At 39.3% G+C, this 27,857-nt stretch overlaps 1 protein-coding gene across 16 annotated transcripts in view; it reads right to left on the bottom strand.

Moving 5' to 3' along the window:
• CELF4 (CUGBP Elav-like family member 4) overlaps positions 1-27,857 on the bottom strand; it is a 712,154-nt gene that overhangs the window by 605,643 nt on the left and 78,654 nt on the right. For all 16 annotated transcript variants that reach the window (XR_004982016.2, XR_004982017.2, XM_036402637.2 and 13 more), the window contains exon 2: positions 15,357-15,439. Coding sequence is in view for 14 of the 16 variants with exons in the window: in XM_036402637.2 (XP_036258530.1) it covers positions 15,357-15,439 (83 nt within the window). In the remaining 2 variants the exon portion in view is untranslated. The remainder of the gene's footprint in view (positions 1-15,356; positions 15,440-27,857) is intronic.

Here is a 27,857-nt window from a genome sequence, read left to right as displayed (position 1 = left end):
GGAGAGATTTCCGTGTGAAATCAAAAGGTACCCTTGAATCAAGTCTGATAGGCTGCTGAAAATTCAGCACAGAAACGTGTTTCTGTCAGTGAAAGGCCTTGTTTGTTACCGTAAGGATTGTATGCAGCACGTTGTTTGATCCTGAGAGGACTTTGATCTATGCTAGCACCTAAAATATAGCAAAGGATGTCACTAAGCTTTGGAAAAAGAAGGGAAAGGAGAAACAGGAAGGGAGGGAAAGTGCAGGTGTGTGGTGCCAAAGCAGGTGACACTGAATTATTGATGAATTGGTTCAAGTGAAAGTGGTTTTGTACAGAGGAGAGCCAGGTATTGCACTTCTGGGGGGAACTAGATTTTGCTGTCTACCCCAGAAAACACTATTCAGGGACAGAAAAGGTCCAGCAGAGCATATCAGAGCAACTTTGGGCATTAAATTCAGAGCAAATAATTCCTTTACCTACATGATCTGTTTTCTAAGCCTTTTCTGAGGTATGAGTGAATGAAATCAGCCTCCCCTCCTTCTTGTATCACCAGAATTGGGAGTGGTTTGATTGAGCATCAGTGTTGAAAGTATTCTGAACCACTACAAATGTGCTAACAAAAAAAAAGATGGTTATACAAAGGTACTCCTGAGCCACCACACTGCTGTGGGTGCTGATCCAGAACTATCAGGGAGAGATGTATGAGGCATTTAAGGCCAAGGGCCATCTCTGGATGTGAACAGGTCAGAGGTGGGTGCAGGTCTCTGATAGCACATGAATTTTTCTGGTGTTGGTGGACAGTGTAGAGAAATAGCATGAAATCTCATTGCTAAGACAAAGCAGGCTGAACACATTAACACGAGTAAAACACATACAGGTGTCTGATGTTTGTGTACCTGTGAGCAGCATGGGAGACCTTAAGCAAAAACCACTGAAAGGAAGTTGCCTAGAACCATCTCTTTCATATGCCAATGTGTGATTTCCTCATCTGTCCCCAGGACACTGGTTCACTCACAAAAACAACCCCAACATACATCTTGTGCTTAAAAATAACAAGATGAACCTGAAATTCCCCTTGACAAAAGCAATGTTTTTCTGCAATTCACACCCACGGAAGTGGAGAGGAGACATGATCAAGGAAGACAATGGATGCACCATTTTTCCCTGTGCTTATTGATGCTGGAGCATCCTGGATGGGTTTTGCTCCCTGCTAGCCATCTCCCCTTTCTGTGCCCTTTGGTGAGATGTGGTGGAACATGATAGGCATCTTGTATTATGTCTTGGAGAGATGCAGAGAGGAGAGAAGTGAGGAATACTTAATACGATGCAGAGGTTCACTGCAGTGACAATAGTCTCTATTATTCTTGACATGACCCTAATGCAAGCACAGGGCTGTTTGTAGGATGCCTCTTTTTATCAACAAGTGTATCTGACCCAAATTTTATCACAGATGTCAAATACAGTATAGACAAGTGCAGCATGAGTCTCAGAGAAATTCTCCTTTCTTAAAATAAATATATAAAAATAAAGCACTAGTAAGAATGTCACTCTTTCCTTATTTATTTTCAGGTCAATCATGAGAAAGAGAAGAGAGGCAACCCCCTTCTGAAAGGCAAGAATCATCCTGAGCCATCAACTTATATCGGAAGAAAGCTTTTCCCTCCCAACAGTTATCATCCTTTGTCAGCATCACAGGAGTGTCTAGGACACCGTAGTCAAAAGCAGGAGTTGTCACTGCTAAGCACTGTACACAAACACAGATGCATATGAAAGGAAAAATACTTTTCTGGAGGACTCTAAATGCCTACCAATCAAAGAGATAGCACTGGGGGAAGGTTAATTAACTCCATTTCATAGTTAGGATATCAAGGCAAAGGTGGGTTTGTTGAATTCTGTTACTTAGGCAAGAACTGAATCTAGAGTTTGGAAACACTGGTTCTAGTTCAGCCCTCAAAACTGCTCTTTATCATTGGTATTTCTCTCTTCACTACCTCAGGGAGGATAAAGGTGACCAGTTTGTTCAGATGCAACTGAGGAGCTGCCGACATCTTAATGAAACCTGAGGTCATGTGCAGCAAACTCCATCTGTGTGCCTAGTCCCCTCTCGTCACTGCATGTCAAAAACCTTAAATTCATCTTAAAATCATCCAGGTCTGGTATCGTGCCTCAAAGAATCACACCAAAATATTCATCCACTCAAAAAAAGTCCTTAGCATTTCCAGAAAATTACATAGCAATTTCTATAAAAATGGAGGGAGAGGAGGAGAAAATAAAGGAAGTGTATGTGCAAATATCTTCAAATAGTCAAGGATCAGGGGAGTAGGAAATTTAGCTGGGGAGGGCAGAGAAAAGCCAGTGTCTGTTCACTTTTTAGTTTGAATTAGGTAATGCAGGGATTTGTATCAGGGAAGCTACGTATGTCAAGCAAATGTCATGCCTGCCTGTTTGGGTTGATTTCTGCTTTTCTGGCCTTTTCATTTGAGCAAGAATTTTCTATCAGATCCAAAACTCAGTCTTCACATAAATGCATGATCAAATCCACTATGATCCCTCAAATGAAAAGGTCTTGAATTGACATTTTCTAGAGAAAATACTTTCATTAAAAATAATTTAAAAAAGAAGCCATACAAAAACTCTACCCTACAAACAAACAAACCCCTCCCCCAACCCTAAACTAACCAACCAAAAAAAACCCCCACAATGCCCTAGCAAAGGTCTTATGCATTATCAAGCATGCTGTCTAGGTGAAGACAAAACATAAAAAAGAAGAAAAAGAAAAGAGAAAAGAGGAGAAGCCAGATCATGAGATGACAGAGACTAGTGGACCTCTCAGTCAATACAGCAGCACTACCTTCCTCTAGATATGCAGAATTGTTATATAAGCACAGCATTTGGGGATGAGATAGACTTCTTAAGGAGAAATCAGAGTTTTGAGTTTTATGTATTTCAGTCAAAGGAGAAATGTTACAAAGTGTTCATTCTGGAAATTTTCCTGTTTTCACAGATTGAGAAACAATATTAGGATGGAAAAACATACATATATGGTAACTCACACTCCAGGTTCAAAGAGTAATCCAGGTTTTAAGAACTGAATGAACAAGTGATTTTAAATTTGCATGATAGATACTATGGTCTCCATTGTTGTGGATTTCTTCATGTCACTGACATGGCTACTGCTTCAGAAACTAAGTGCTCTCACAGAAAACCAGTTTTCTTTAAGGGAGACAAGAAAAAAATTGGAGGACAGCTTCTGCAAAAGTGGTAGTGGAGACAAAGGAAAGAAATAGGCGTGCATGCAGTAGGAAGTAGCTGCACACTGATGTGATCTGTGACTGGATGGTCGTGCAATGTCTAAATGCTGAATGGTGTTAGTTGTTAACTGTTGTTTTAACTTTAATTTTATTGAACCAAAGCCTCCATGACTAGAGCCATTGGAGAAAAAGTTTCAACTAATTGGCTTTTAAACAAGTTTTTCTGGGGAATTGTTTTGTGTACACAGGATATCAGAAAGAGAGTGATTTAAACCTAAACATATTTCTAGGGCAAAAAAAATTCTGTCAAGGAGTAAACACTTTAAAACTTTTAAAACTTTTTTTTTAACAATATTGAGTCCATTTAGTACAGTTCTGATTTTATCCAAGTTGACTTAAGTGCTTTAAAAGTGAAGTAAGGAAAAAGGATCATTCACTTCGATTAAAAGGGCATTAGGCTAGGTTTCAAAAAGCCACAAGGTAGCATATCATCTTAGTCAAAGTTCAAGGTTAGAGCTGATATTAAAAAGCAAGGCAAGTGAAATCAAGAGGGTTGCTGTTAAACTTGGCTCTTGTAATGGTGTCGGCTTCTGTTCAGAATTCTCTTGGCCTCTGGACAAGATACTGCAATTCAATAACAGCTAGCAGAGACTTTCTAGGACTCTCAAGGATGTTTTCTGAGTTTCAAATGGAGAGACCTCCAGTGGCTCTGATCTGTATCATCAGGCCACCTCAGAGAGGTGCAAGACTTCAAGTGTCATCTTAGGAGCAGTGCTGGCTGGCTGGATGGGCTATGAATAACCATAATAACAACGATTATAAAAAGAGTTTGCACATCAGAGTGAAAGAATGAGGAGCAAAGAGGATAAGTGTGACTCTTCATCTTCAGCTATCTGCATGGGAAAGTATGATTAATAACTACAGAGGCTTAGCATAACCTCCTCAGATAACGAGTGAGGTGGCCTTCTACAAGCCCTGATTATCCTCTTCTAATGGGCTTCATATATTGTGTAAACTAATAACCAAGGCCTAAGCAATGCACACTCCAGGGTCTGCAGGAAAAACACTCGGCCCAAATGTGATTAAGTTGGTGAAAATTGCCCAGCAACACAGTGAGGCCTGCTTGAAGAGAGGGGGGACCAGGAGCAGGGAATGAGAAGCAATGTATCCTGAAAAGAAATGAAGCAGAAACTAGCACAAATCTGCCTTTTAATGTTGATATGCTGGTATAAATCTCTTGGCTTTCAACCAGGATTGCTGTGAGTTTTCAGCTGGAATTGGTGGAAAGGCAGGGCACAGCCACAAGGTGTTTAATACCAAGAAAGAGAAGCACCCGTAATGAGGAGATCTGATTGCAGTTCTATTCAGAAAGTCAGCGGCAATGAGAGATCTGAAGGGTAACTCAAGTTGTCAGTCAGTGTTTCAGTGCTGGAGAGTGAAGAGGTGCTCATAGAAAGCTGAAGTCCTTAAAGTGAGCGAGTTCAACAACACAACCCTGGCCCAGGGAAAAAAACTTTAAAAAAAAAATAAAATAGAAAAAAAAATGACCTTCCAGCTCCCTTGGCTGTATCTCTAAAGTGCAAGCACAGCTGAAGGGACTCAGCTGTATAGGGCATCTAAAGAAAGAGGACAAGATTCTCATTTGAGCTGCACTGATGTAAAGAAGCTTAAACTCTGCAAGAGCCTATGGAGTTACTCTGAATTTACATCCAGCCAACAAGAATACTGAATGGCACCCCCTCCTCACTGAGAAACATAATTCTTAGCTGCACAATGAATATCACATTAGATTATCCAAACTGAAATAATTGTAAATACTAGATTTATCTGGACTCATTTGTGCTGTCTGCTTAATTGTTGCACTTCACTCAACAAGGACAATGAAATTAGTTTGGACAGGCTCACTTTAAAAGCATTATCATTGTGCTGTGGCAGGTCGGATTCAGAGTACTGGTAGAAAATGTTTAAGGCTTAACTGACAAAAAAATGAAACAGGAATACATAGCAATATTCATAAATTTGGGACCTCCACTGGGACATGAGACACTGTCTTTGAAGAGCGTCACATCTGTACTCTTTGTAGTGCATCCACATTTGTAGAGCTGTAGGTTCCAAAAAAAACCCCATACAAAGCCCTCAAATATCAGCATTTTCTCAGGCTTCCCTCAGAAGCTCTGTGCTTGTTGAATGCTAGCAACACATGCCCAACATGTCCAGGAGTGTCTCAGCCTCTCCTCTCCCAGGTGAAAGCGTGAGTCACGTCAAGCAATGTGAGGATGCAGTGGCAGAAAAAACAAGGTGGAAGCAGCAGGCTGCTACCAACAAAACAGGTACCCTGAAAGGTTAGAAAGGTTCACCCTCTGTACATCCCACTTCCTTCCCCTGTGCAGGATAAACACAGGCAGAGAAATCAATCCCCAGTTGCTCTGAGGAAGAACAGACAAGAGAGCACATGCACAACCCTCTCCTGGGTGTCTTGTTTCTCTTGGGCCACATGAGTATGCACTGAAAAGCTCATACACTAAGCCTCATAATTTCAAGAGACATGAGGTTTAGGACAAGCCAGCTCTGCAGTCTATATACATGTGGCATCACAAAACTTGTGGAAATGTTCAGTAAGCTGAGTCTCTCCCTTTTTCTGGAGAAAATACATGCTCTCCCAGGCAGAAGTAGTTGGGAAGCACAGTGTTCCTCCTCAGCAGCTGTAATCTCAACTCATTTCACCAAGCAGGCATTATGGGAATGCAGGGTAATGTTTCCAGCAAATCTACAAAGGAGATAAGAGATGGCAAGGACAGACGTGCAGGGTGAGATGGGATGGAGGAGAAAAGGAGAAAATGATGCTTGTTCAGACAGCAGACATTAGCGTGACTTCATTGAGAAAGGACACTACAAAATAGCCAAAAAGACAAAAGCAGCACCTCAAATGTTTACCAAGGAAAACCTCTACAGTAAGCTAGCCATAAATAAAAAGACCAAGAAAAACTGATTCCAGTTTTACCACCTTGAAAACAAAGTGCTCTTCCACTGATCAAAGCTGTAAATGAAATCAGAAACTCACGCTAGCATGTCTTATCAGTTACATATTTACCGTGCAAAGTCAATATAGTAGCATAGAAATTACTGAGCCATTCTAAGAACAAGAGAAAAATAAATTTTCTCCATCTGTTTGAAGGAACAACCTGAGCTTGGAATGGATTAGTTATAGCTGGACAGAACTTGCTCTGCCAAAACCTGCCTACAAAGCTAGTGATCAAAACACTCATTTTTTGCAACATGTCAAAGAAAATATGCACTAGAAAGAAGCAGAGGATTTTAGGATTGTAGTATACCATACCTAAGGGGAAAGTAAAAGAACAACTTCATTCTAGCACTAGAAGATTCATTTGGTGCTGAAAATGAATGCATATCAAGGTCAAAATAGTTACAGAAATCAAAGAAATTTGAATGCATGTTTTTACAAGAAATTGTATTTTAACAAACTTTTTTTTTTTAAAGGAGTGGCATGGTGGGAAGGGGAGGGGGAAAAAAGGTATGGGACACAAGATATAAGAAGTTCCCATTAAAGAGAAAAATGGGAAATGCACATTTCTTCTTTGAAAAATAGGTTAGGCTTAATTTTGTCCTTGTACTTACAGAAACTAATCAGAGAGATTTGACATTGCTGGGAACCTGCCAAGTGCAGCAGCTCATACATGCAGGGCCACTGTAAGTCTCTCACTGCAGCTTACTCAAAAGAGCAAAATCACTTCAGATACCTGCTCGCCTCAACTGATAGTGCAATCTCATGGTCAGTCACTCCCCACCACTTTCTCCCTGCCAGAGACAGAGCGCAGCAAGGGAAGGGAAGCACAGTAGCTAAATGGGTTACATCACGTCAAGTCCTATCAGAAGTTACTCGAGAGCGGAGAGATGGGACAGTTCCTGCCACTCCCAAAAGCATTCCAGCTCAGATAGTTCTTTAAAAGATGTCCTTAACCTAAAGAACAGTTTTAAGTTTAATGCACAAATCATGCTCTTAGATTATTTAATGTAGGGAACACGGCTTATTTTTTAAAGGATCTGCAGCCAGTGGATGGATTTCACATGGTAAGGCTGGCAGGCTGTCTACTCTGCAACTGAAATGTTTTCAACAAGCATAGATGTTCTTAACCTACATAGCATAAGTAGCACTACCAGAAATAGTGTTTCAGGAAAGATTCAAGTCCTTACTGTAGAACTGCCCACCAAGAATTACAGTCATGGCATGCAGTTACTCCACAGCATTCAAGTCCATGTTTTCGTGTTTTCATTGATATTACATAGACTATTTAAATTAAATTAGATCAAGACACAGGTATGTGTGTTTCAAAGATAATGATTTTGGTGGCAGAGATACACATCTGATCCATCACTCTTGTGCATGGTCTTCAGCCTTTGTATTAAAAAAAAAATAAAAAGGAATTATTGTATTGTCACTGAGGATCTGAAGGGTTTTAAGGGATGTATACACTGCATGAAAAACATCAGGCAGACAATGCTCACACCAGTATAGGCTATGACTGGTACAGCTTGTAAAGCTGTAGTATAGGTGGGCACATCACCCCAGGAAGAAATCCAAATCACACAATTATACAGGATCTTATACTAAGTGCTTTTCTAGAAACTTACAGTGGCCTTGCAGATCACAAGCAGCCCAGACTTTGTAGTGCAAATATAGGAAGTGGGTGTTTATGGGGAGGTTAGCCTATGAACCATGACTCCTGGGCTAGGTAATCTCTCACTCTATGACTGAAAAAATGAAAAGTTAAAGGGTGCCTGTCCTCTTCCTCTGTTTCTCTGTGACTGGAAATGTGGGATGAGGAATGAGGGTTTACTGCTTGCAAGCTATTCCTGGGATTATCCCATCATTGCCAAATCAGCAGGGTGATGCAACTGGCAATTCAAATACTTAGGGTTCATTAGTATCTAATGAACACTGTTGAAACACCAAGGCATCAACCATCCTTAATTCTTACAGTTTGGGGCTGGGACCTCTCTGTAGCAAAAGGGCTGTGGGAGCTATTGAAGGGCCCAGCAGGTGTCAGGGATGCTCAGTGTTTTGTGAGATCATGCATTCGCATGCAAAGATTCTTGGTAAAAATATGTTTCCCCATTTAGAGATACGGTACTTTTCACGATGACATCATTTCAGCAGTGACAAATATAGCTGAGTCTGCTCTTTCCTACGCCATATAAATCCCTTGACCTCAATCAGATCATTGCTGATTTACACTTGTGTAAATGAAGTCAGAATCCAGCCCATGGTATTCACAAATGTAGGCCAGAGTAAGCATTACTCACAGACAAGAGACAACCCTTCAGAGGAAGGAAAAAAGATCATTTTCATGCAAATATACTTAATAATAAGGAACAAGAGTTCGAAATAAGAGTATGAATGAAATGCAATCAAGAACTGCTCTGAGATCAGATTTGCTTCTAACTTTATGATGCTGCATCAGCTGCTCTTACAGCAGCTTAAGCCCAAAATTTGACCTACCTGAAACTTGTTATACATAATTTTTCATCAGGGATCTGTGAGCTGACTCAATCTCTGAGCTTGGCTTTGAAGGTAGCTGGAGGTGCTCAGCTACTTGCAGGGTCTAAAAAAATTTGTTCGCTGTGTTCTAAGAAAATGAAAACTTTTTTTTTTCCCTGATATCCAGCTTTGCCCTCAAATTGTTGCACATTATCTATTTATTTATGCATAAACAGTGGCATTATGGTTTGGAGAATAGAGGTCCTTTGATGGGAGGTAAGCTTGACTAGCCTATGGGAGTTTACTGCTATGCATGTAAATGAGGACATACATACAAATATGCAGAACAGACAAGTGAAAATATACAGCATCTCTTTAAAATGAAATACTTTGATTGCTCCAATCACAAGAAGTTGTAAAACTACCCTGAAGAATTAACAGCCTCAGTACATGCTAACTACATCCATCATAAATTCGTCTTTAGTTTCTGTTATCATATCACTGTCTCTTGGGACCCCCAGTCCTGTCATCATTTGCCCTTTATAATTTATTCAGCTTGTACTTGCCTGAATCCTTTCTACTTATCATTCATCTTTACAGTTGTACATAAAATTAGATTGATCCTCCTATGGCAGACACGTCAGAGAGAAAAGTTGTCATTGAATAACACATAAAGCAAATGAAGGTCCAGCAAAAGCTTTTGTTGAATAACTTGAAAATCATCCTCTGAGATCCAAAAGGTGTCAAATTAAAAAGACAAGACAATGCTACCTTTATGATTTTTTTTCTTGCACATCATTTTTCAATTGCCACCAAATCTCAGACGCAACTGGGAAGCCTTTTTCCCATTTTGCATCTCAGGCTGAGTGTGGTTAGCCACCACAAAGGTGATGAATACACCAGTCTCAGCTGAGATAACAGTGTGCATCCAACACACTGGCTCTGTCAGGATGCTGGCACTGTGCTCTTTCTCTGCAAAGCTCTTTGGACTGGGTAGCAGAGAGAGAGTTTACTTTGTATTCTAGAGGCTGCCTTGTAGGGATACAGAAGCCAATCTTTAACTAGTGAAATGGAACTTTAATGTTTACCAAGCAGATAGGACCCAGGTGTTTCATCTCATCTGGTGAACAGAGCAGCGCTGTCAAACTACAGGGGTTTTTAGCAAATGGAAAGTGCCTATAGCTTCCTCTTCCTCTCCTCTGCCCTGCTTTATCCAAAGCAAGGTTCAAAAGTACTTTTTCTGCCTGGTCACTCAGAAGGAGGAAACAAAGGGTAAAAAAATAAATATCACTTTAAGCATGACATTGACATCCAAAAATCTTAAAGGGAGAATTTCTGGAGAATTTCTGAAGGACTGTTTTTTTGTTTTGTTTTTTGGGGTTTTTTCTCTTTTTCTTTTTCTTTTTTTTTTTTTTTCCAAGTCTCTTACCTCAAATCTGGTTTTATTCCTTTTCATCTTCATTTTTAACTTCAGAAAACAGACATGTTTCTCCCAAGGGAACAATTAAATGTGTTTTCTTTCAAAATCTAAAGGGCATGGTGAGCAAGCTGTGTGTTCAGCAGGCTACTTTAATCAATGGAACCCATCCAGCCTACCACTGCTGACCAAATTGCAATTTACATCAGTAGAGAAAAACTTTTGAAATGGGACGTTGTGGGAATATAATACCATTTTTGGCACAACACAGCATGCAGGGTGATATGTGGTTTAATGGTTTTCTAACAAGCTTTTGGAAAAAGCTTTGAAACATTAAAAAAAAAAAAGACAATAAGAGAGCAAAATTTCAAGGCCTGCTTAAGCAGTGAAATCCATGCTATATGTGCAGGACTTCTGAAGTCCACATGACTCTTATGTCTCATTTAAGCCTTGTGACATGGATTTAAGAGAGGCCAGACCTTGCAAGGTACCCTCCCCCCTCTCCTCCATGTTCAGGTGTCTTTCCTCACATATACATAAAAATTTAAATGAGGTAAGACCAGTAATGTTGGAAAAACCTTTTTTATTAAAACAAACAAACAAACAAACAAACAAACAAACAAACAAAAACTCCCAACAAAACTCCTCTCCCCTATGTTCAGGTGTCTTTCCTCACATATACATAAAAATTTAAGTCAGGTAAAACTAGTAATGTTGGAAAAACCTTTTATATTAAAACAAACAAACAAACAAACAATCCCCCAACAAAACAAATCAAAGAAACAAAACCTCACAAAACAAAAACAAACAAACAAAAAAAAAACCAAACTCTTGGCACCTGAAATAAGATGGAGAGTTTTTGTTTCTTTAAAAAATGGGTTTAATATGAGTTTTATAAGCTCACCTATCTTCTAGTCTTAAAGAGGCATATTTTTGCATATGATGAATAAAACAGAATGCATTTTTTTCTAGATGGCAAGAAGAGACAAAGAATATCAGAACAGTTAGGGAGAAAACTAATTATGTTTCTCACTGAGAAATTTAGCATACCAGGAGTACCACTGGTCTCTTTCAAGAGGAATAGATACAGTAAGAAAACCCAGCCTATTTCCCAGACTGAACAAGCCCTGCAGATTGCTGAGGTTAACAGTTTCGTACATACTTAATTTCATAGTTATTCTTTGCAAGTCTTACAGGAAGGTTTTAACATTATGCAAAGAGACAGTGCCTCCAACCAAGTGTACATGGACTGTTCACTCCCATTGCCTGAGAGAGCCACAAAGAACTAGGGGAAGAAAAATGCTGCTGTGCTTATCATACAAGAGCTCAGTTTATTTGTGCTATAAATAAAAGTAGATCTTGATAGCGTAATTACATTTCTCAGCATTATCCTCTGCCATTCACTTGAGAAAGAAAAAAGAAAGGGGAGAAAAAGTTCGCTTCACTATAATTTGTAATCAAAATGACTACACTTAAAACATAATTTTATTTCCCCGATTTCATTTCCTGTGGAGCTTTGTGGGGCAAATAGATAATATTATACAAAATCTGCTGGCAGATGTAATTCTCCCATACGTTGCACTGTCATTGTCTAGATCATTTTACCCCCCTAGCTTTCCTCAGGACCATGGCCTGTGGTTTGATATTGCATTTTATCATTGTGGGATATATCAGCATCAGAGATCCCAGGGGTGAGACAACTTTTAACTTCTCTAATTTCTCTCTTCTGCTCCCCCAAATTACTCTCCCTTGCCTTAATTCACTTTTTATAATGTGAGTTTAAAAAAAAAAGAAAAAAAATGGTAGTTTCCCACTATGAAGGATTAGCACAGATTATGGTGAACAGTGTTAATTATAGGTGAGGAAAAAGAATAGTGCATCTCTCCAATCTGTTCTTGATTTCCCCCGTGTCTGTCTGTCTGGTAATAAGCCTCCTTTAATCTGGCAGTCCCCTTGGTGAAATCAGCGCCATGGACAGCAATATTGATTGCTTCTGAGAAACCATCACAGCTGCTCAACCAAATTACCTTTGATATGTGACCTTTAATGTAATTACTGCAACATCAAAGCATTTCTATAAATTATTAAAGAACTAATATACTTCATCATCCAGCCACTCTATTATATGTAAAATAAACAATCACAAGTAAACACTAGAATTTGAATTGTCCGACAATCACAAAGTGCTCTTTACATGCTGTGCCACATTAACCTTCCATTTTAGACAGAACAATTTCAAACTCTCCAAAATAACCTAATTTACTCATTCAGATGAAGAAGATTCAAATGATAGTCTTATGTTTTACATTCCAATCCAGTTGCTTCAAAATATGTATCATGTTTCCTTCCCATCCAAAAACAAAGTGCCATAAAGACTTTATTAATCAACACATACCTGCTTGGAAGTCTTTTGATTATTCCACAAGATGAGTTTATGTCCTACATATAACATAGAAATATGTTTCACATATTTCTGTCATTGTACAAAGCACATCCAGAAAGTAATTACTGTAAAATATGTGCATGTAGCCACTCCACTAAAAACAAAGTGATACATAGCTAAGAGGCAAGGCATCTGAATCTGGACAAAACCTCCTCATGCCTCACCATTTCCATACATTACCATTCATGTGCATATTATTAAAAATTACTCAGTTCTGTGTTTTACAATGCAAAGAATACAAACAGCAATATTGCAAGAGCAGGTAAGTGTACAGTTTACTGGGGAATGGGAAAGAATGGCTTAGTCTAGTCTATTTATTTTTTCCTATACCATGCCTGTTAATTGTTTTTGATGCCTCCTCAGTCGAGCTGTTTGTGTCACAGACAGTGGAGTGTCAAGAGAAGATGTTATATATATCTCATTTTGAACTTATGTGAATAAGGACTTAGACCTCTGACCCTAAAATTGCCTCTTATTTTATGGTGATGAACTATGGTTGATATTTTTGGTGCATGTTATCAAGAACAGTCAGGTAAGTCATAAATAATTCTCTGCTACTCAGATAGGAACCATAAAACAGTATCCAGGCATGATACTTTATCAAGAGACAAGACTGGTTTCCTTAAATAAACTACAGTGACATCATTCAGAGGATGAGTTCAGAAACTTGGCAGAAAGCTGCATGAAGAGGGTTTGCTGGTGGAAAGTAAACCTTTATCCTGAGACAAATAGAACTGGAAATGAAAGGGATGGGAAAATCAGTGTTCAGAACTCTAAGAAACCTGGTTGCTCTTTTAGACAGAGGATTCACTGCTCTCAGCTCAATGAGATCTTGATGTGTCTCTTGAAAGTGTGTAAGAAAATTAAAAAAAAAAAAAAGCCTTCTAGAGGCAGTGTGGCCAGTATGGAATATATGTAAGAGAAATTGCACGAGCCAAGGAAGAAATTGTTTCCCTGTAGTCTAGAATTAGTTGGTGCAGCCTTAGAAGGAAGTCTCAATCCTAATGCAAAAGCTGGTTGAATTCTACCACTGTCCAAGAAAACAGTTTTGACTTTAAGACTTTTGTGATTTGAAGTCTCTAACATAGAGATTGAGAATCAGAACGGTGAACATATAAGGAACTTAGGGGAAAAAAAAGTCCCAAATCATCACTTGCCCTCCCTCTCCAAAACCTGAGTCCTCAATCTCACTGACCTACTGTGTTCTTGAAGACATTATCATCATACAATTTCAGGATAAGATTTTAAACTCACAGAGAAGATAGAGTTCCATAAAGTGAATGATCTCCTCCTAATGAGAAGTGCAAGCAGTCTCAGTGGAAAATCTGGAATTTCAGTTATTCTTTTTTAAATACATAACACCCTATTCATCACATCTCTAGTTTAGATAAGTATGTATTTTTTTTTAAGCATATTTCAGAAAATTTCAGTTAAAATGTTACCTGAAACACCCCTATTCAACATATTCTCTCTCTCTTTTTTTTTTTTTCTATCCATTTTTATCATTCAGGAAAGAGAGAAGCAAAAAGAAAATATTGGAAGGGGGAGGAGGAAGAAAAACTGAAATCCCCTCCCAAGACTGAAGTTACTTTCAATCTGCTGCTAAGGAGTTTCTGAAAAAAAAAAATAATTCAGAGGGAGCTGTCAGCTGACAGAAATATTTTTAGGCAATGAAGTATGTATATATTTGCATAAGGTATGGCCTTTTAAGCAAAGATAGATGTAGATGAGCAAGTGCGTGGGCATCTCCATACTGGCAAGGTGGCTTAGAGATAGGTAAATAGACCCAGGATGATGGAAACAAGCAGAGCAGAATCAACACTTTCCTCAGAACACAGAGCAAGGGATGTGTCTTAAATCTGGTGGAAAGGTAGGTTATTGCTACACAGCAATCAATCATTCAGCACCAGCTAATAAAGACAGACTTTTGGATAGATTTCCTCTCAGTTTAGATGCAGCCTGGAGCCCTCAGAAGCCCACTCTTAGTTATGTGGTCACTGGCTCCTGGTTATTGTGAAACCAGCTTCATTCCAGCCGCAGGAGCACTTGGCTGCTCCTAATCCACGCACTCTGGCTGAATCTAAATAGTCTCTCCCTCCCCCGGGTAACCACTTAGCTAGAAACCCATCCCAGCAGGGCAGGTCTTCCCCACATAATGCTGATTCTATTTTTAGTTCTGCTTGTGTTGTCTGAACCTTAGATCTTGCTCATGTGAATAATTTTCCTCATTATCTTGTGTGCGTCTTTCCTCTCTCTCTCTTTTCTCCTTGTCTCACCGCCTTTCCAATCTGCTACAGCTGCTTGAATACTAAAGTAACTGAGTCAAACCACTTTGTCATCAGGAATATGTTTTCATTCTGTGATAACTCAATAATGTGATCTGTTTCTTGATTTCTTGCTGCCAAACCTTGCTTCAGAGAAGAAAAGTAGTGAGAGGAAGCACCTGGTGAGGACAACTAACATTCTGTAGTTGTCAGAATCCTAAAGAAGCTCTCAGCTGTGTTAGGCTGGTAGAATCCAGTCCGTAACCAGTTGATTTCTGTTTTCCTGACTCCCAGTAAAGGCAAAAAGCTTTTAGTTTTGTGCATGGGAACCATTTGGTTGGGTTGGTGGTATCTTGGTTTTATTAGCACAATGCAAATACTGAATCATCCAAACAAACGGAGACTCTCTGCTTCCAAACATGAGAACACCATATGTAACCCGTTTTTTAGATTTAAAAGAAAAGAAAAAAAAAAAAAAGGAAATGTTATCAGTCTGGACTCACCCCTGGCAGTGTCTTCTGTTCATGCAGTGCGCTCTGGGCCTTTAGAGCAGACTCCCTTTCGCAGTATGTTAGGAAGGCACAGCCTGCAAAGAACAAGAAAAACCTCTGTAAGAGCACTATTTCAGAGAAGATCCTTCTGAAATTGAGACATAGAGCAAACCACTTTCCGGCCATCATCCCATTCCCAGTAAACCAATCATAAAATTCCCTCCTTAGTGTGTCAGTAGTAAAAGTCAAGAAATGAAGCTATCAAAGCTTCCTCTGAGCCCTGGTGGAAAGGGAGCAACAGTGTACCTGCGAGTGCTTATTCTTCCTTGAAGACATGCTTATGTTTCAGCCACAGAATGCTGCACAGGATTAGGGATCTCAAAGGTTCCACAGGATGGCCAGGAGGGGCATGAGATCCCACCCCTGCTCCAGCAGGAACAAGACCCTTGCTGCTGTATGCTGAAAGGTCTCACACCTTTCTTTCCTACCAGGTGCTTTAAGCAAAGGGCATACAAGGACTTGGAACGTCCTACTGCAGAGGAAAATTTCTATTGTTTAGCCTGACCTGCACCAAAAACTCATTGCTCTTTTTGCATCACACCATAAATCCACCTCCCCACTCTGGCTGCTGCAAGGACTCAGTGGCTTCCAGTTACAAACACAACCATGCCAAAGCCCAAACAATCACTACAAAACATCCCTGACCCACAGATCACTTGAACTTCAGAGATACACCAATGGGTTACATCTTTGATTCTTCCAAAGATTAATTTATCAACTACAAAACCTAAAGCCCTGTCAAAGTAGAACCCTCCTGTGTTTTTGTTCCCCACCTCTATGCTTCCCTTCCGGTAAAAATGTTGCAATATCTTACTCCATTTGTGTGTCTGATGTGATCAAATTATTTCTTCTTACTGCAGTATACTGAAAACCTGCCAGTTCCTGCAGCAAAAAATATGCTTGTTATGCAGAAGACATTTTCCCTGAAATTACTACAGAATGTCTCCAGCTCCTTGAAATGAAGGTATCATATCTTTCAAGGTTCAGGCATCACGTCCCTCAAACTGAGAATGTCTTTCAAGAGTAGCACAAGTACAGAGAGACTACCAAAGAAACAAAGAGGTCCCATAACCTTATCTTGACCCACCCACCCTCTCCCCAAGAATATATAAAGTACATAGCAGGTGAGTAAACAGTAGCCTGTAAACTTCTTTTTAATTGCCACTGTGAGCATTTTGTCTCTGCAATGTTCAGTTTTTTCCAAATTTTTCCTTAGAGAATATCACTGAAGAAATACACACTTTTACATGCTTTTGATAGATTAGTGCATTAAAGAAAATAGGATTTTTTTCTATAAATTTACATTTTTTTATTAAAGATTGTCCTGTGGAAGTCACCATACTCCTCTCACAATGAAGCTATGATATGGCATGAAAAAGAATAAAAAGAACAATTTTTCACAATTTCTTGTCCTGTATTAGTTTCTGGAGGTCTTCTTACTTTCTGTTTATTCAAATCAATCACATTTATTATGTCTCAATAACTGAGATTCAGATGCAGAAGCTAACAGTCAAAAAAGGAGACTGAACATCATGAAAAGTTTGCAAACTTGGAATTATTTTGATTTGTTCCCTTCTAACTTTAAATTGATGAGTTTTCACTTTGTCTGTATCCACCAAAGAAGAGAAAGAAACTTCCTCTGGCAAAGTGTTTACAGCTAGCAGAAATAATGGATTGGAAAGGATCCTTAAAAGTCACCCATAGCCTGATAATCAAATGGGAAACTATGCTTAAATTTAATTTCAGTGCTAAATCACAGGCTGAGAGCTCTCTGTTTACTAGATACAATAAGAAAGTCTCCCTTTAGCAGCAGACATGGAGCAGCTGATACAGTCTAATTAGGCACATCATAGCACACTGTTATAGAGATAAACTATGCAGTGTAAAGCTCTCATAATGATAGCTATATTTTTCTCCTCATTGTGATTGCCATGATGACAGTTCAGGGTAACAATGTCCTACTCCTATAGTACCATGACTGTAATTCAGGCTGAGTAACCAGGAGACAACTCTTCTCTCAAAGTGGGTATTTTCAACCCAAGACCCATCCTGTGTGTGTGTGTGTGTGTGTGTGTGTGTGTGTGTGTGTGTGGAGGCAAGTTCTCACCAGGGAGAAACCTCCACTGAGTTCTCTCCAAAGCTGTTTCAAAAGTGATAGAAGTACCAAACTCCCCAAAATAGTAGTCAGAATGAATCCAATCATTACTGATATAACAAACACACTGTTATGAGCTAAAACACTTTGAAATTGAAAAGAAAGCTACTATCTCATATGATTGGACAAAAAACCCTCCTGTTTTCCACAGACAAAATGTATGCTCTGTGGAAGCATTTCTTTTTCCCTTTTCATTCATATATCATGCACATGAATTACAATCTATCCCACACATGTTGGGTAAAAAGCAATATCTCTATGAAAAATAATATCTTGTTTATTTTAAGTAAGGCTTGGTTTCTTAGAGACTGTAAGAAGTTCCATCCCAGCAGTGGCCAAATGAAATAAAGTAGAGATTAATGTTCATAGCAGGCCTCAAACCTGAACTTGAAAAGGGGAATTTTTGTCTTCCCTTTCCTTACCACAAGATTGCTCTGTAAGGCACATATGCAGCATTAGCCATCAGCTAAAATAATAATTTTTTTTCAAAAACACGAGAACTTTTATAAAACAATACTTATCTATTAGGATGAAAGGAAATACTCTTTCTTGCACCATCCTGCCTGCCTCCCTGAAACCAAAATTGATCTCTACTTTGTACTGTGATGTTTAAAGGAATGAGAACCTCTTCAGGTGTTACTTTTCCAAGGCTACCTCTTTCAGTGTGCCTCTATATGACCCCTCCAAAGGGCTCTTCCTTCCAGGAGAATGTTGCTTAAAAAATACAGCACTAGACACTCAGATTAACACTATGGAATACAGCATCCTAAGCAACTGAGTCTTGAAATAATGTCATATGGAGCAGCTATGTTGTGTTGTTTTTTGTTTTTTTTTCCAGAGAAAAGAAAATGGGAAAAAAAAAGGTGGGTTTTTTTTAATATGATTTTTTTTCTTCATTTCATTTTGATTTCCCAGATGGAACAAAATTTTAGAACAATCAATTTTCCCTGATGAACCTCACGATTGTGTACAGAATCACTTATTTCACTGGGAAAAAAAAGATTTTTCATAGTGAACTCCTAAGTACCTCAACTTAACTGCTCACTTGCCATCAGCAGTTTGGTCTGGATGACTTCTGGGTGGGAGGCTTCACATTCCATTACAAAACATTTGCACCATCCATCCCCTTTGAATTGCCCATTCTCAACATATCTCTTAAGTAAAGATGGTGTGGAAGCAATGCATTATTTCTATCTCCCACCTCTATCGGTGGTAATGACTCAGTCAGTGTTTGTGAATTATATCAGAATTTGAACAAAAAGTTCTAATTGACTATTTGATAATGAAGGGCTTGGTCCAAACTGCTCCTAATTTCAATTCCATTTTTCTCATGCATTTCAGACATAAGTCAATCAGCTAAAAAAGACTGTGTTTGGATTGTATCTTTCCAGCTCTTCATTTGCTACCAGTGGACAGCTTTTTGGGCAAGCACATAAACATCTGGAAACTCCCACCTGCCTATTAACCTATTAACCTATCTCTTGGAAGCGTGAGGACATATCAAGCTGTCTCCTGGGAAACAGGATTGTTAAAGAGATGGTGGGAAACAAAAACAAAAGCTTGAGATGGAAAAGAAATTACAAAAGCTCTACTTAAATTTTATCTCCAGAGAATTCAATACTGCAAATAATAATTGTATGAGATACAGATGGAAAATGATTGTGGTTATGGCAACTTCAACTTCATAGCAAGACTTCAGAAGATTTTGCACAAGCCTGGGAGGCAAAACTGTCAGGAGACACACTGTGAACTGAACAAAATAATACTGAAAACAGAAAGCCAGTCACACAGCCTGAGTTGAAGAAGGCAAATGCAGGACCTAGGAGAATGGACAAAAACCCACTTTATCAGATCAGGCTTGAGACCATCTAAGGAACCTCGAAATGCACAGGTCCATGGAATCTGATGAGATGAATCCATGGGTCCAGAGAGAACTGGCAGGTGAAATGGCTAAGCCCCTGTCCCTCATGTCTGGGAGACCAGCAAGGTACCCACTAATTGGAAAAGAGGAAAAAAAATCCCTATTTTTCAAAGAGAAACTAGAAAGAGCCAGAGAACTACAGACCATGTTGGGTAAGATCATGGAGCAGAGCCTCCTGGAAAACATGCTACATGGAAAATAAGGATTGCACTTAGTGACAGTCAAAATGGCTTCCCAAATGACAAATTGTGCCTAGCAAACTTGTGGGCCTTCTACAAGGCATTGGTGGAAAAGGAGAAAGCAACTGACACCATCTGCCTGGATTTGTGAAAAGCATTTGATGCTGTCTCACAAAACATCCTTGTCTCTAAAATGGAGAAAAATTGATTTCAGGGATGGGCTAGTGGAATTGGCTGGATAGCTACACTCAAAGGGTTGCTGCCAATGGCTCAATGTTCGAGTGGAGAACAATGACAAGTGGTGCTCCTGTTTCTCAGGATTTGGTGTTTGAAATGGTGCTGTTATACATCTTTGCTGGCAACATGGACACTGGGTTTCAGTGCACCTTCAATAGGTTTACCTTGAAACAGAAACTTGTCTTGTGGGGCAGTCCACCCTCTGGAGGGAAGGAATGCCATCCAGAGGGATCTTGACAGGCTTGGAAAGGGGTCCCATGCAAACCTTGCGAAGTTCAACTAGACCAAATGCAAAGTCTTTTACCCATTTTGGGACAAACTCAAGCACAAATAGAGACTGGACAGAGAATATATTGACAGAAGCCCTGCCAAGAAGGACTTGGGAATGTTGGTTGATCTCAGCATTGCACACTGACAGCCCAGAAAGCCAACCATGTCCTGGGCTGCAGCAAAAGAACTGTGTCCATCAAGTTGAAGGAGGTGATTTTCGCCTCTAGTCTACCCTTGTGAGAGTCCACTTGGAGTACTGTTTTCATTTCTGGAGTCACAAACTTATGAAGGATGTGGAGCTGTTGGAGAGAGTCCAGAAGAGACCACAAAGATGATCAGAGGGCCTGGGGAACCTCTCTTGTAAAGACAAGTTGAGAGAGTTGCGTTTGTTGAGCTTGGGGAAAAGAAAGCTCTGGGGACATCTAACTGAAGGAGCTGCAAGAGAGCTGGAGAGGGACTTTTTACAAGGCCATGAAGTGATAGAACAAGGGGAAAGTGGCTAAAAACTCGAAGAGGGTAGACTTGGATCAGATATTAGGAAGAAATTTTTTACTGTGAAGTTAATGAGGCACTGTAGCAGGTTGCCCAAGGAAGTTGCAGATGCCTCATCCTTGGAAATGTTCAGGGCTGGGTTGGATGAGGTTTGGTGCCTTGGTCTAGCAGAGGGTGGACAGGCAGGGAAGTTGGAACTAAGTGGTGATATTACATTGGGGATTTCAAACCTAATGCATTGCCTCTCTTGGAACAGTTCTTGGCCCAGATGCTCACCTCAGCCACAATAATCCAGAACAGTTAGGATAACCTTAGGGATTGAGAAGGCTGGCTCGAGTGATCTAAGCCAATTTTTAATTCACAAACTTTTGTGACTATAGCGTATGCACTCAACCAGTCATCACAGCTCTGCTGACAGGTGATAACTTCTGAAACTACAGCCTTTCCAATACTTGTGAGTGTAACTAAAATCAGAATCATTGCCCAAAAAAGATAAAATTTCCACAAGGCTGTCAGTTTTTTGTTCTTCTTTGAGTCAAATACCTTCTCGCTTTTAGTTACAAATATATTAGTTAACAGTGAGGATTTCCTTACTGCTGGCCTTCCTGTGTTGTGTTATGCTAGAATCCTTCACAGCACATGAACTAGTGAACAAGACAGTCTTCTGTAACAGAAGAAAGAACAGAGATCAGCTGATAGTGTCTACTTTTTCCCCTACCATATTTAGGGTACTTCACAGCCTAAAACCCCAAAGCAAAGAAACCAAGGGCTTTACTCCAGCAGACCACTATGGACTTTCAGAAAACAAACTGCAGTCCAAACACAACTCTCCAAGACCCTCATGCTGTGTACTGAGAATGGAGGAGGTAAGTAATTCTGCATACCTTGGGTCACAGGCTAGTGGTCACGCTGCAGCTCGAGAAGAGCTATAGTCTTCTAGAGAAGCTGGCTTGAGACCAAAAAGTTTACATCACTGGGAAAAAAAATATAGGAACTCTCAACTGGTCACAGGTCTGAGCATCTCATTTAGTGATGCCTCAATTTCTCTATGCCCTAATTACCATTGAAAAAATTAGACCCAGATATACGAGTTATCTGTGGTGGACCAGAGACTTGTGCCCCATTTTCCAGACTCTAGGTTGGTGTTTTAAGAGAGCTACTTCTCTGAAAATAAAGAAGTTCATTGCTTCAAAATTCAGAGATCTGTTATACAGAGAAAATCATGATACTTAAGAAAACTCTTGCCTTAAAATCAACATCTCAGGTTACCTCTCCCAGCTAGGATTTCAAAGTGAAAAAGAAATCTTTTTTCGCTTTAACTATCCTAGCTCTACATGTCTGGGTTTGAAACAATTCTCATTTGCTCTGTCTACAGTGGACTGCCCAAGGTTTAATCACTTGAGGGTTTCAGAGATTGAGCTGAATTTTCTTGAGGGAGACACAATCAATAAAGACTTTTGGAACTGGAAATGTTTTATCCAATTTCTTCATCTGTTTCTCTCTCAGTGATTAACTACCTTCCGACAAAAGTTAACATCTTTGCTGGTAAAGAACATTCACTTGGCTAGAACTTTCTTTTTCTCCATCTCCCCTGCTGCACAACAACTGAACACTAACTGTTTAGAGAAAAAGATAGGAATAAAAATCTTCCCAGATATCAGCTTCCCTGTCAATTATATTGCAAGGCAGATTAACATCCGAAATGCCCTGCTGTGTGGAATGCTAATTTTCTTTTTCCTCTTATGATATTTTCCATTAACTATTATGATGCTGTAATATTCCTGCTATAGATAACTTGATAGGGTTCTCTGTGTTAAAAGCATACAAAAGACCCACTCATATACATCCATGAACCAATACTAAAAAGCAAATTAAGAGGCGCAATCTGCAAATGCAGAAGTTAACCATATTTACAGAATATTAGCTCACTTAAAATGCATTTATGATAGTTCAAAATGAGGCATTGATATGCACAGTCCAAATCAGAGTCAGTCCTCAGCGTAAGCAGCGTTTAATTATATTTAGCAGTGTACAGGCAGACAACAGAGACTTGAGCATCTGTCGGTGTGTGTTTCAACAACAAAGACAATGGTTTTCTCCTGATTTTTGATAACAAGTAGCTTTTTAATGAAAGCATCAGTTTTTAAAAGTCAGAACTTCTCATAGAAATTTTTAACAAAATAGTTCACCGAGTCTCTCAGCCCCATGATACGATTTCTGACAAGATCCTACAGCAAGAATAATTTATTCCAGGACAGCCAGTAGTCTGAGCTCCAATCTGGATCAGGCAAACAGGGTCTCAAGTGCAGAGCTTTGACACAGGAGAGCACATTGTCACTGGCAGACCCCCAAAGCTTCATGTTTATTTTTTAAGTTACCTTGCCTCCACACCACTGCAAAACTGGAAGGCTTTTGATCTGTCAGACTTTCTTCCCCAGGATGGGGGAACAGTTTCTGACTGTGATTCGCTCATAAATGTTTTTTCCTGGGGTCTTGAAAGTTCCTTGCAAGGTTGCTTTGAACAATCCTTTGCTGACTGGTACACTTAAAGTAAGGTGCAGAATGAACCATTGATTTGACATACCACGCACCATGTCCTGTTCTCTTATAACTGCCAATGTTTCAGCTTTAAATTTCATCCTGAAACTCCAGAAATAATTTTGATCAGCCCAGCCAAGTCAAGAGAAGACTTGCTGCTCAAGTTTCTGCAATTTTGACTATCCAGAACATTTTCTCCCGAGTACAGGTGTCCAATTTCAATACACACAAGAAATGGCCCATGAATAGGCTCACCATTAAAGAAATCAGAATGTAGATTACTGGTTAAGATAGCTGTCCTCCACAGAGAATGCTTGTGTGCCCAATAAGGCCTGGAAATATTTGATGCTTTGAGTTACAGTAGAAAACTTACTTTTAAACAGAGCAGCCAGTTATTTCTCATTTGTTGCCTAATACCTATGTTCTCCTTGTTGTAAGTCAAGATAGGGCCTTCAGGCCCTAATAATTAGGGCATGCTTTTTATTTAAAATAAGGAAAGACAGATATTCAAGTGAAAATAATAGTCAAGTGTTCTTCTGGACCAAGCAAGGGTGTTCCCAGTGTTTCAAAACTCTGTCATTGATGAAAAAGTCTTGAACTCTGGAGATCATTCATGTGAGAGTAAGTCGATTCCACCTTCTACTCTATAATGATGCATCAAGTTTGAGTTAAAATCCTGATCATCTCTAAGCTTGACTCACTTCAACCTATTACTTCAAAGAAAATCCAACATAATTATGTTATCCATTTTACATTACAGACTCAGGAAAAAAATAGCTTGAATCGTCAAGATTTCTTGTTTGCAGTGAGGTGATAAAGAAAAAATACAGAAATTTAGGGGGGGTTGAGTCTTGCGATTCATTTGTGAAAGAAAGGAGAATATAATCCTGCTGTTGAAACAGTAACACTTAAATTCAGAATGTTATGGGTTAAACCTCCTTAGACTACATGCATTAATTAGACTTTGTACCTGCTGTTCTGGGTCCTGCTTTTTGAGTTCTTTCTATTGTTAGCAGCATATGAATAACTCAGTGGATTTTCTAAAACATTTAGCTCTTTTGGAAACTTTTCCTCCACTTCATTTTGTTTTGATTTTTGGATTCACTTCTTTTGGAGAGACTTCTTCAAGAATGCTCATCTAAGTCTCCAGAGGTTATGCTACTGTTAAACAACAATCACTTTGAATGTCTTGAATCTTAGCAAAATAAAGCTAAAGCAAAAACATCTCTAAACTAATTAGACGACTCTGCTACTTACAGCCTTGTCCAAGCCTTTCTTTTCTGCATCTATATAGAGTGGGTTTGATTTGGGTTTTTTTTTTCTCTTTTCCTTTTTTTTCTTTTACTGCTCATTATCTTTCACAAGGATGAGGAACAGACATTTCTTGGAAAATAACATCAAGTCTATGTGCAGGAAATGTGTTTGTACTTTTGCATAAAAAAATTGGTATTTTCGCCCTTAAAAAATGTCATGCCCATGCAGCAAACATCTTGTTGATAGCATCATCAAATGATTAGTTATTTATGCTTTTGTCTCAGAAACTTGTAAGTAGCTTGTTCTAAATACAGACTCGTATGCTCTCTAAACAACCTCATATTCTTTATTCTCTCAGACAGGGCACAAGTGTCAATATAGATTTCTGACATTTCCAGCTCAAGGTTGAAAGAAAAAGCCACTGAGACAACTGCAGAAAAGAACTATTATTAGACAACGCCTAGACCATTCAGAAACAAACTATTGTAATTATCTCTAGAGAGATATTGCTCTTACCAAGTTTGCCAGCCCACAATTTTTTGATTCAGGAAATTCAGATTCAAAATGGAACCTTAGGATGCCTCTCAAAATCAGCCTTATTACTCACAGTTATTGAGTTTTTCTCCACACCACATATGCAAGGGCTGTAAACCGGACAACATCAGAACCTCTTTGCTAAGTTCCACAAGTTTTTGTAAAGTTTGAATTTAGGGAAGAGCATCCAAAACCACCTTAGGATTTTTTTTTGTTACAAAAGCAAATCCAAACCCACAAAAAATGTATTTCCTGATTCCAGATGATATAGAAATGAAAATCTTTAAGCAGCAGCTGCTCCTACAAGATGATCACCCTGAGACTAGAAGTCTCCAGAAACTTGTAAGAGTCACAATATGAGCCAGAGAAAACTCTACAATACCAGCTGGCTTCATGAGATTTCTGGAGACAAATTTCAGCTGTCAGAACAATTAACATCCAAGCTCCCATAACCAGATGCTGTTTTCCATATGTTTTGACTTTGAATAGCTTCTTCTATCCTCTAAGAGATGTTGGAAGCAAATAAGTATTGTCTCTTATCACCTATTTCTTTCTCTTTATCCCTCTTTCTCAATTTGGCTTGTTCTTTAAGTATAGGTAGTGGAATGGTATGAAGTAGGATCAAGTTCATCTGCAAGATTCCAGGGATGAAGTAATCTTCTTAATCAACAAACCTCTATCAGCTTAGGGCTGAGAACCGCGAGGCACAGCCTGTGTGTGTGTGCATGAGAGAGAAAGGGAAGTGCGATGAGGTGCTCTGGGACCATGGCAGGAGAAAGATGAAAAGGGCTGCTCAAAGGCCCTATCAATCAGCTATAACACAAAGGAAGAGAGCTTTGTCCCAAGGGCAAGGTCCTCCACTGCCTTTCTGGCAAAAATCTCCAAGTTGAGCCGTCTTTTTGCGGTACAAACTTCCTTTAAGAGCCTGGCTCATGCATAAGGAACTTAGGAACCTAGACAAGGCAAGCAGGGACTGAATGAAGATTTAACCACCTGTCCAAAGCAACACAAAGAGTTTGTAGAAAAGGTCAAACTTCAACCCAAAACCTCCCAAGACCCTACCTAGAGCTATGAGCACCTATCAGTCTGTTTTTCTTGAACATGAGCATGTTCCTGAGCAGACTCACAAATATTATCCAGTATGTAATCCAGTAAATTATTTATATAAAAATTATTATAAATATAATCCAGTAGATTATCTCAAAATGGAAACCTGGGAAAACACTGTTATGTCTTGTATCCAGCTGCATTTTCCCATCCACTACTGTGGGACAAAGTTCCTGGGTAGCAAGTTTAAGACAAACTGTGTGAATTTAAGTCTAAGACTTCAGATTTTTACAAAAGGTATAAGGATGTAATCTTTGAGGTGAAAAAGAAACAGTGAATTTAATTAAAACAAGATCTGTGCAATTTACAAAGCTTCAGTGCACTAGGTTTAAAAAGGGCTCTTGTCAGGCTGTAATAAAGGAGGTACAATTTCCTGACACGTAGAGAACAGAAGGAAAAGTGTGTAGTAATCAACTACCAGAGACATATTTTGATCACATTTTTGTTGATCAACCTAAAAATTAGTGAATGCTGAGTATATAGTAAATTGTTTCTATCAAACATTTGAAACAGCTTATTGCAGAAAGTTTTTTGCTTTGAGAACTGAACTCATGTTATGATGAACAGTGTAGACCACAAAACACTGAGGGCTGGCAGGAGGAACATGCATGATAAATGTCAGTTGTAGAAGAACTATCTAGCAAAGCAGAAGTTCTGATATTAAATTTAAACAGCCCAGCAAGGAAGATTTCACACATCAAGAGGAATGGAGAATAAGTTGCAACAGATCCTAGAGGGTGCTGAGCCCCTTAATAGAATGATCAGTCACCTGAATCCCTGCTGGGGAGGATTAGCCATGCCTAGAACCTTGCATGGTTCATTTCTGGAAATACAGGTAAAGAATAGCCACAGAAGAAAGTGTTCAACAGGACCAACGAAGCTGAAAGGCAGTAATGTCAAAAGACATTTTCAGATGACAGTGGGCAATATCATACACAATAGTGTGTATGTCTCGTCCAGATCAGACACCCCCTTCCTTTGGTGTCAATAGAAAACCCACATCTAAAATGATCCTGTCAGCTCTAATCACCTAAAACTGTTCAGAAACACATGGAAGGGAAAAAAATTGAAAAGAAAAGATGAATTTCAGAGATGAGTAATAGAAATTCGTAATGGACTGGGAGGACTGACTTATGAGAGAAGATTAACTAAATGTGTATGACTTGGGTAAATGATGGCTCAGGAGGATGGCTGGTAACAGGCTGCAAATCTTGAAGGTATAAACACCAAGATTGGAGAAAAGTTGTTCAGGGTGATACCAGGGAACAATAACTGGAGGTAACAACAGGAAATTCAACATTGGAACATTTTGCCTGAACTTTAGGAATGCTTCCTAATTATTCAGAATATTGGTGTTTGTTCCTCCCTCTCAGCCTCAAAGTGGCTTTTGCATCTAAACAACCTGTTAGTCTGGAATAGGTTTAATTTAATTTTTATTGGCATTTATTTGTGTGAGGATAGTGCACGACCACATAACCTGGGGTTTTCCAGATCATACAAGTTCAAGAGCAATAGTGGAATAATCTCTTAAGCATGATTGAGGGGTGTCTATGTCTGCGTGTGTTGGAGGCAGGGATGGAGAAAAGGCAGGGAGGGAAAAGGTGGAAGAGTTAAATCAGTATGGAAGGGCAGAGGGAGCTTCTAGTGCAAACTTTTAACTCAGTAATTTTCCAACACCTTTCTTTATCACTGTTCCATCTGACTGTTCTGTAAGGTTTTTGTCTCCTTAGTCTGATAAAAGGCATAAGGAGAGAGAAATTCTTGCA

The sequence above is a fragment of the Molothrus ater genome, chromosome Z (assembly GCF_012460135.2).
Source record: "Molothrus ater isolate BHLD 08-10-18 breed brown headed cowbird chromosome Z, BPBGC_Mater_1.1, whole genome shotgun sequence".
In the NCBI taxonomy this organism is placed as follows: domain Eukaryota; kingdom Metazoa; phylum Chordata; class Aves; order Passeriformes; family Icteridae; genus Molothrus; species Molothrus ater.
Note: the sequence above shows the minus strand (reverse complement) of the source record. Positions and strands in the feature narration are given on the sequence as shown.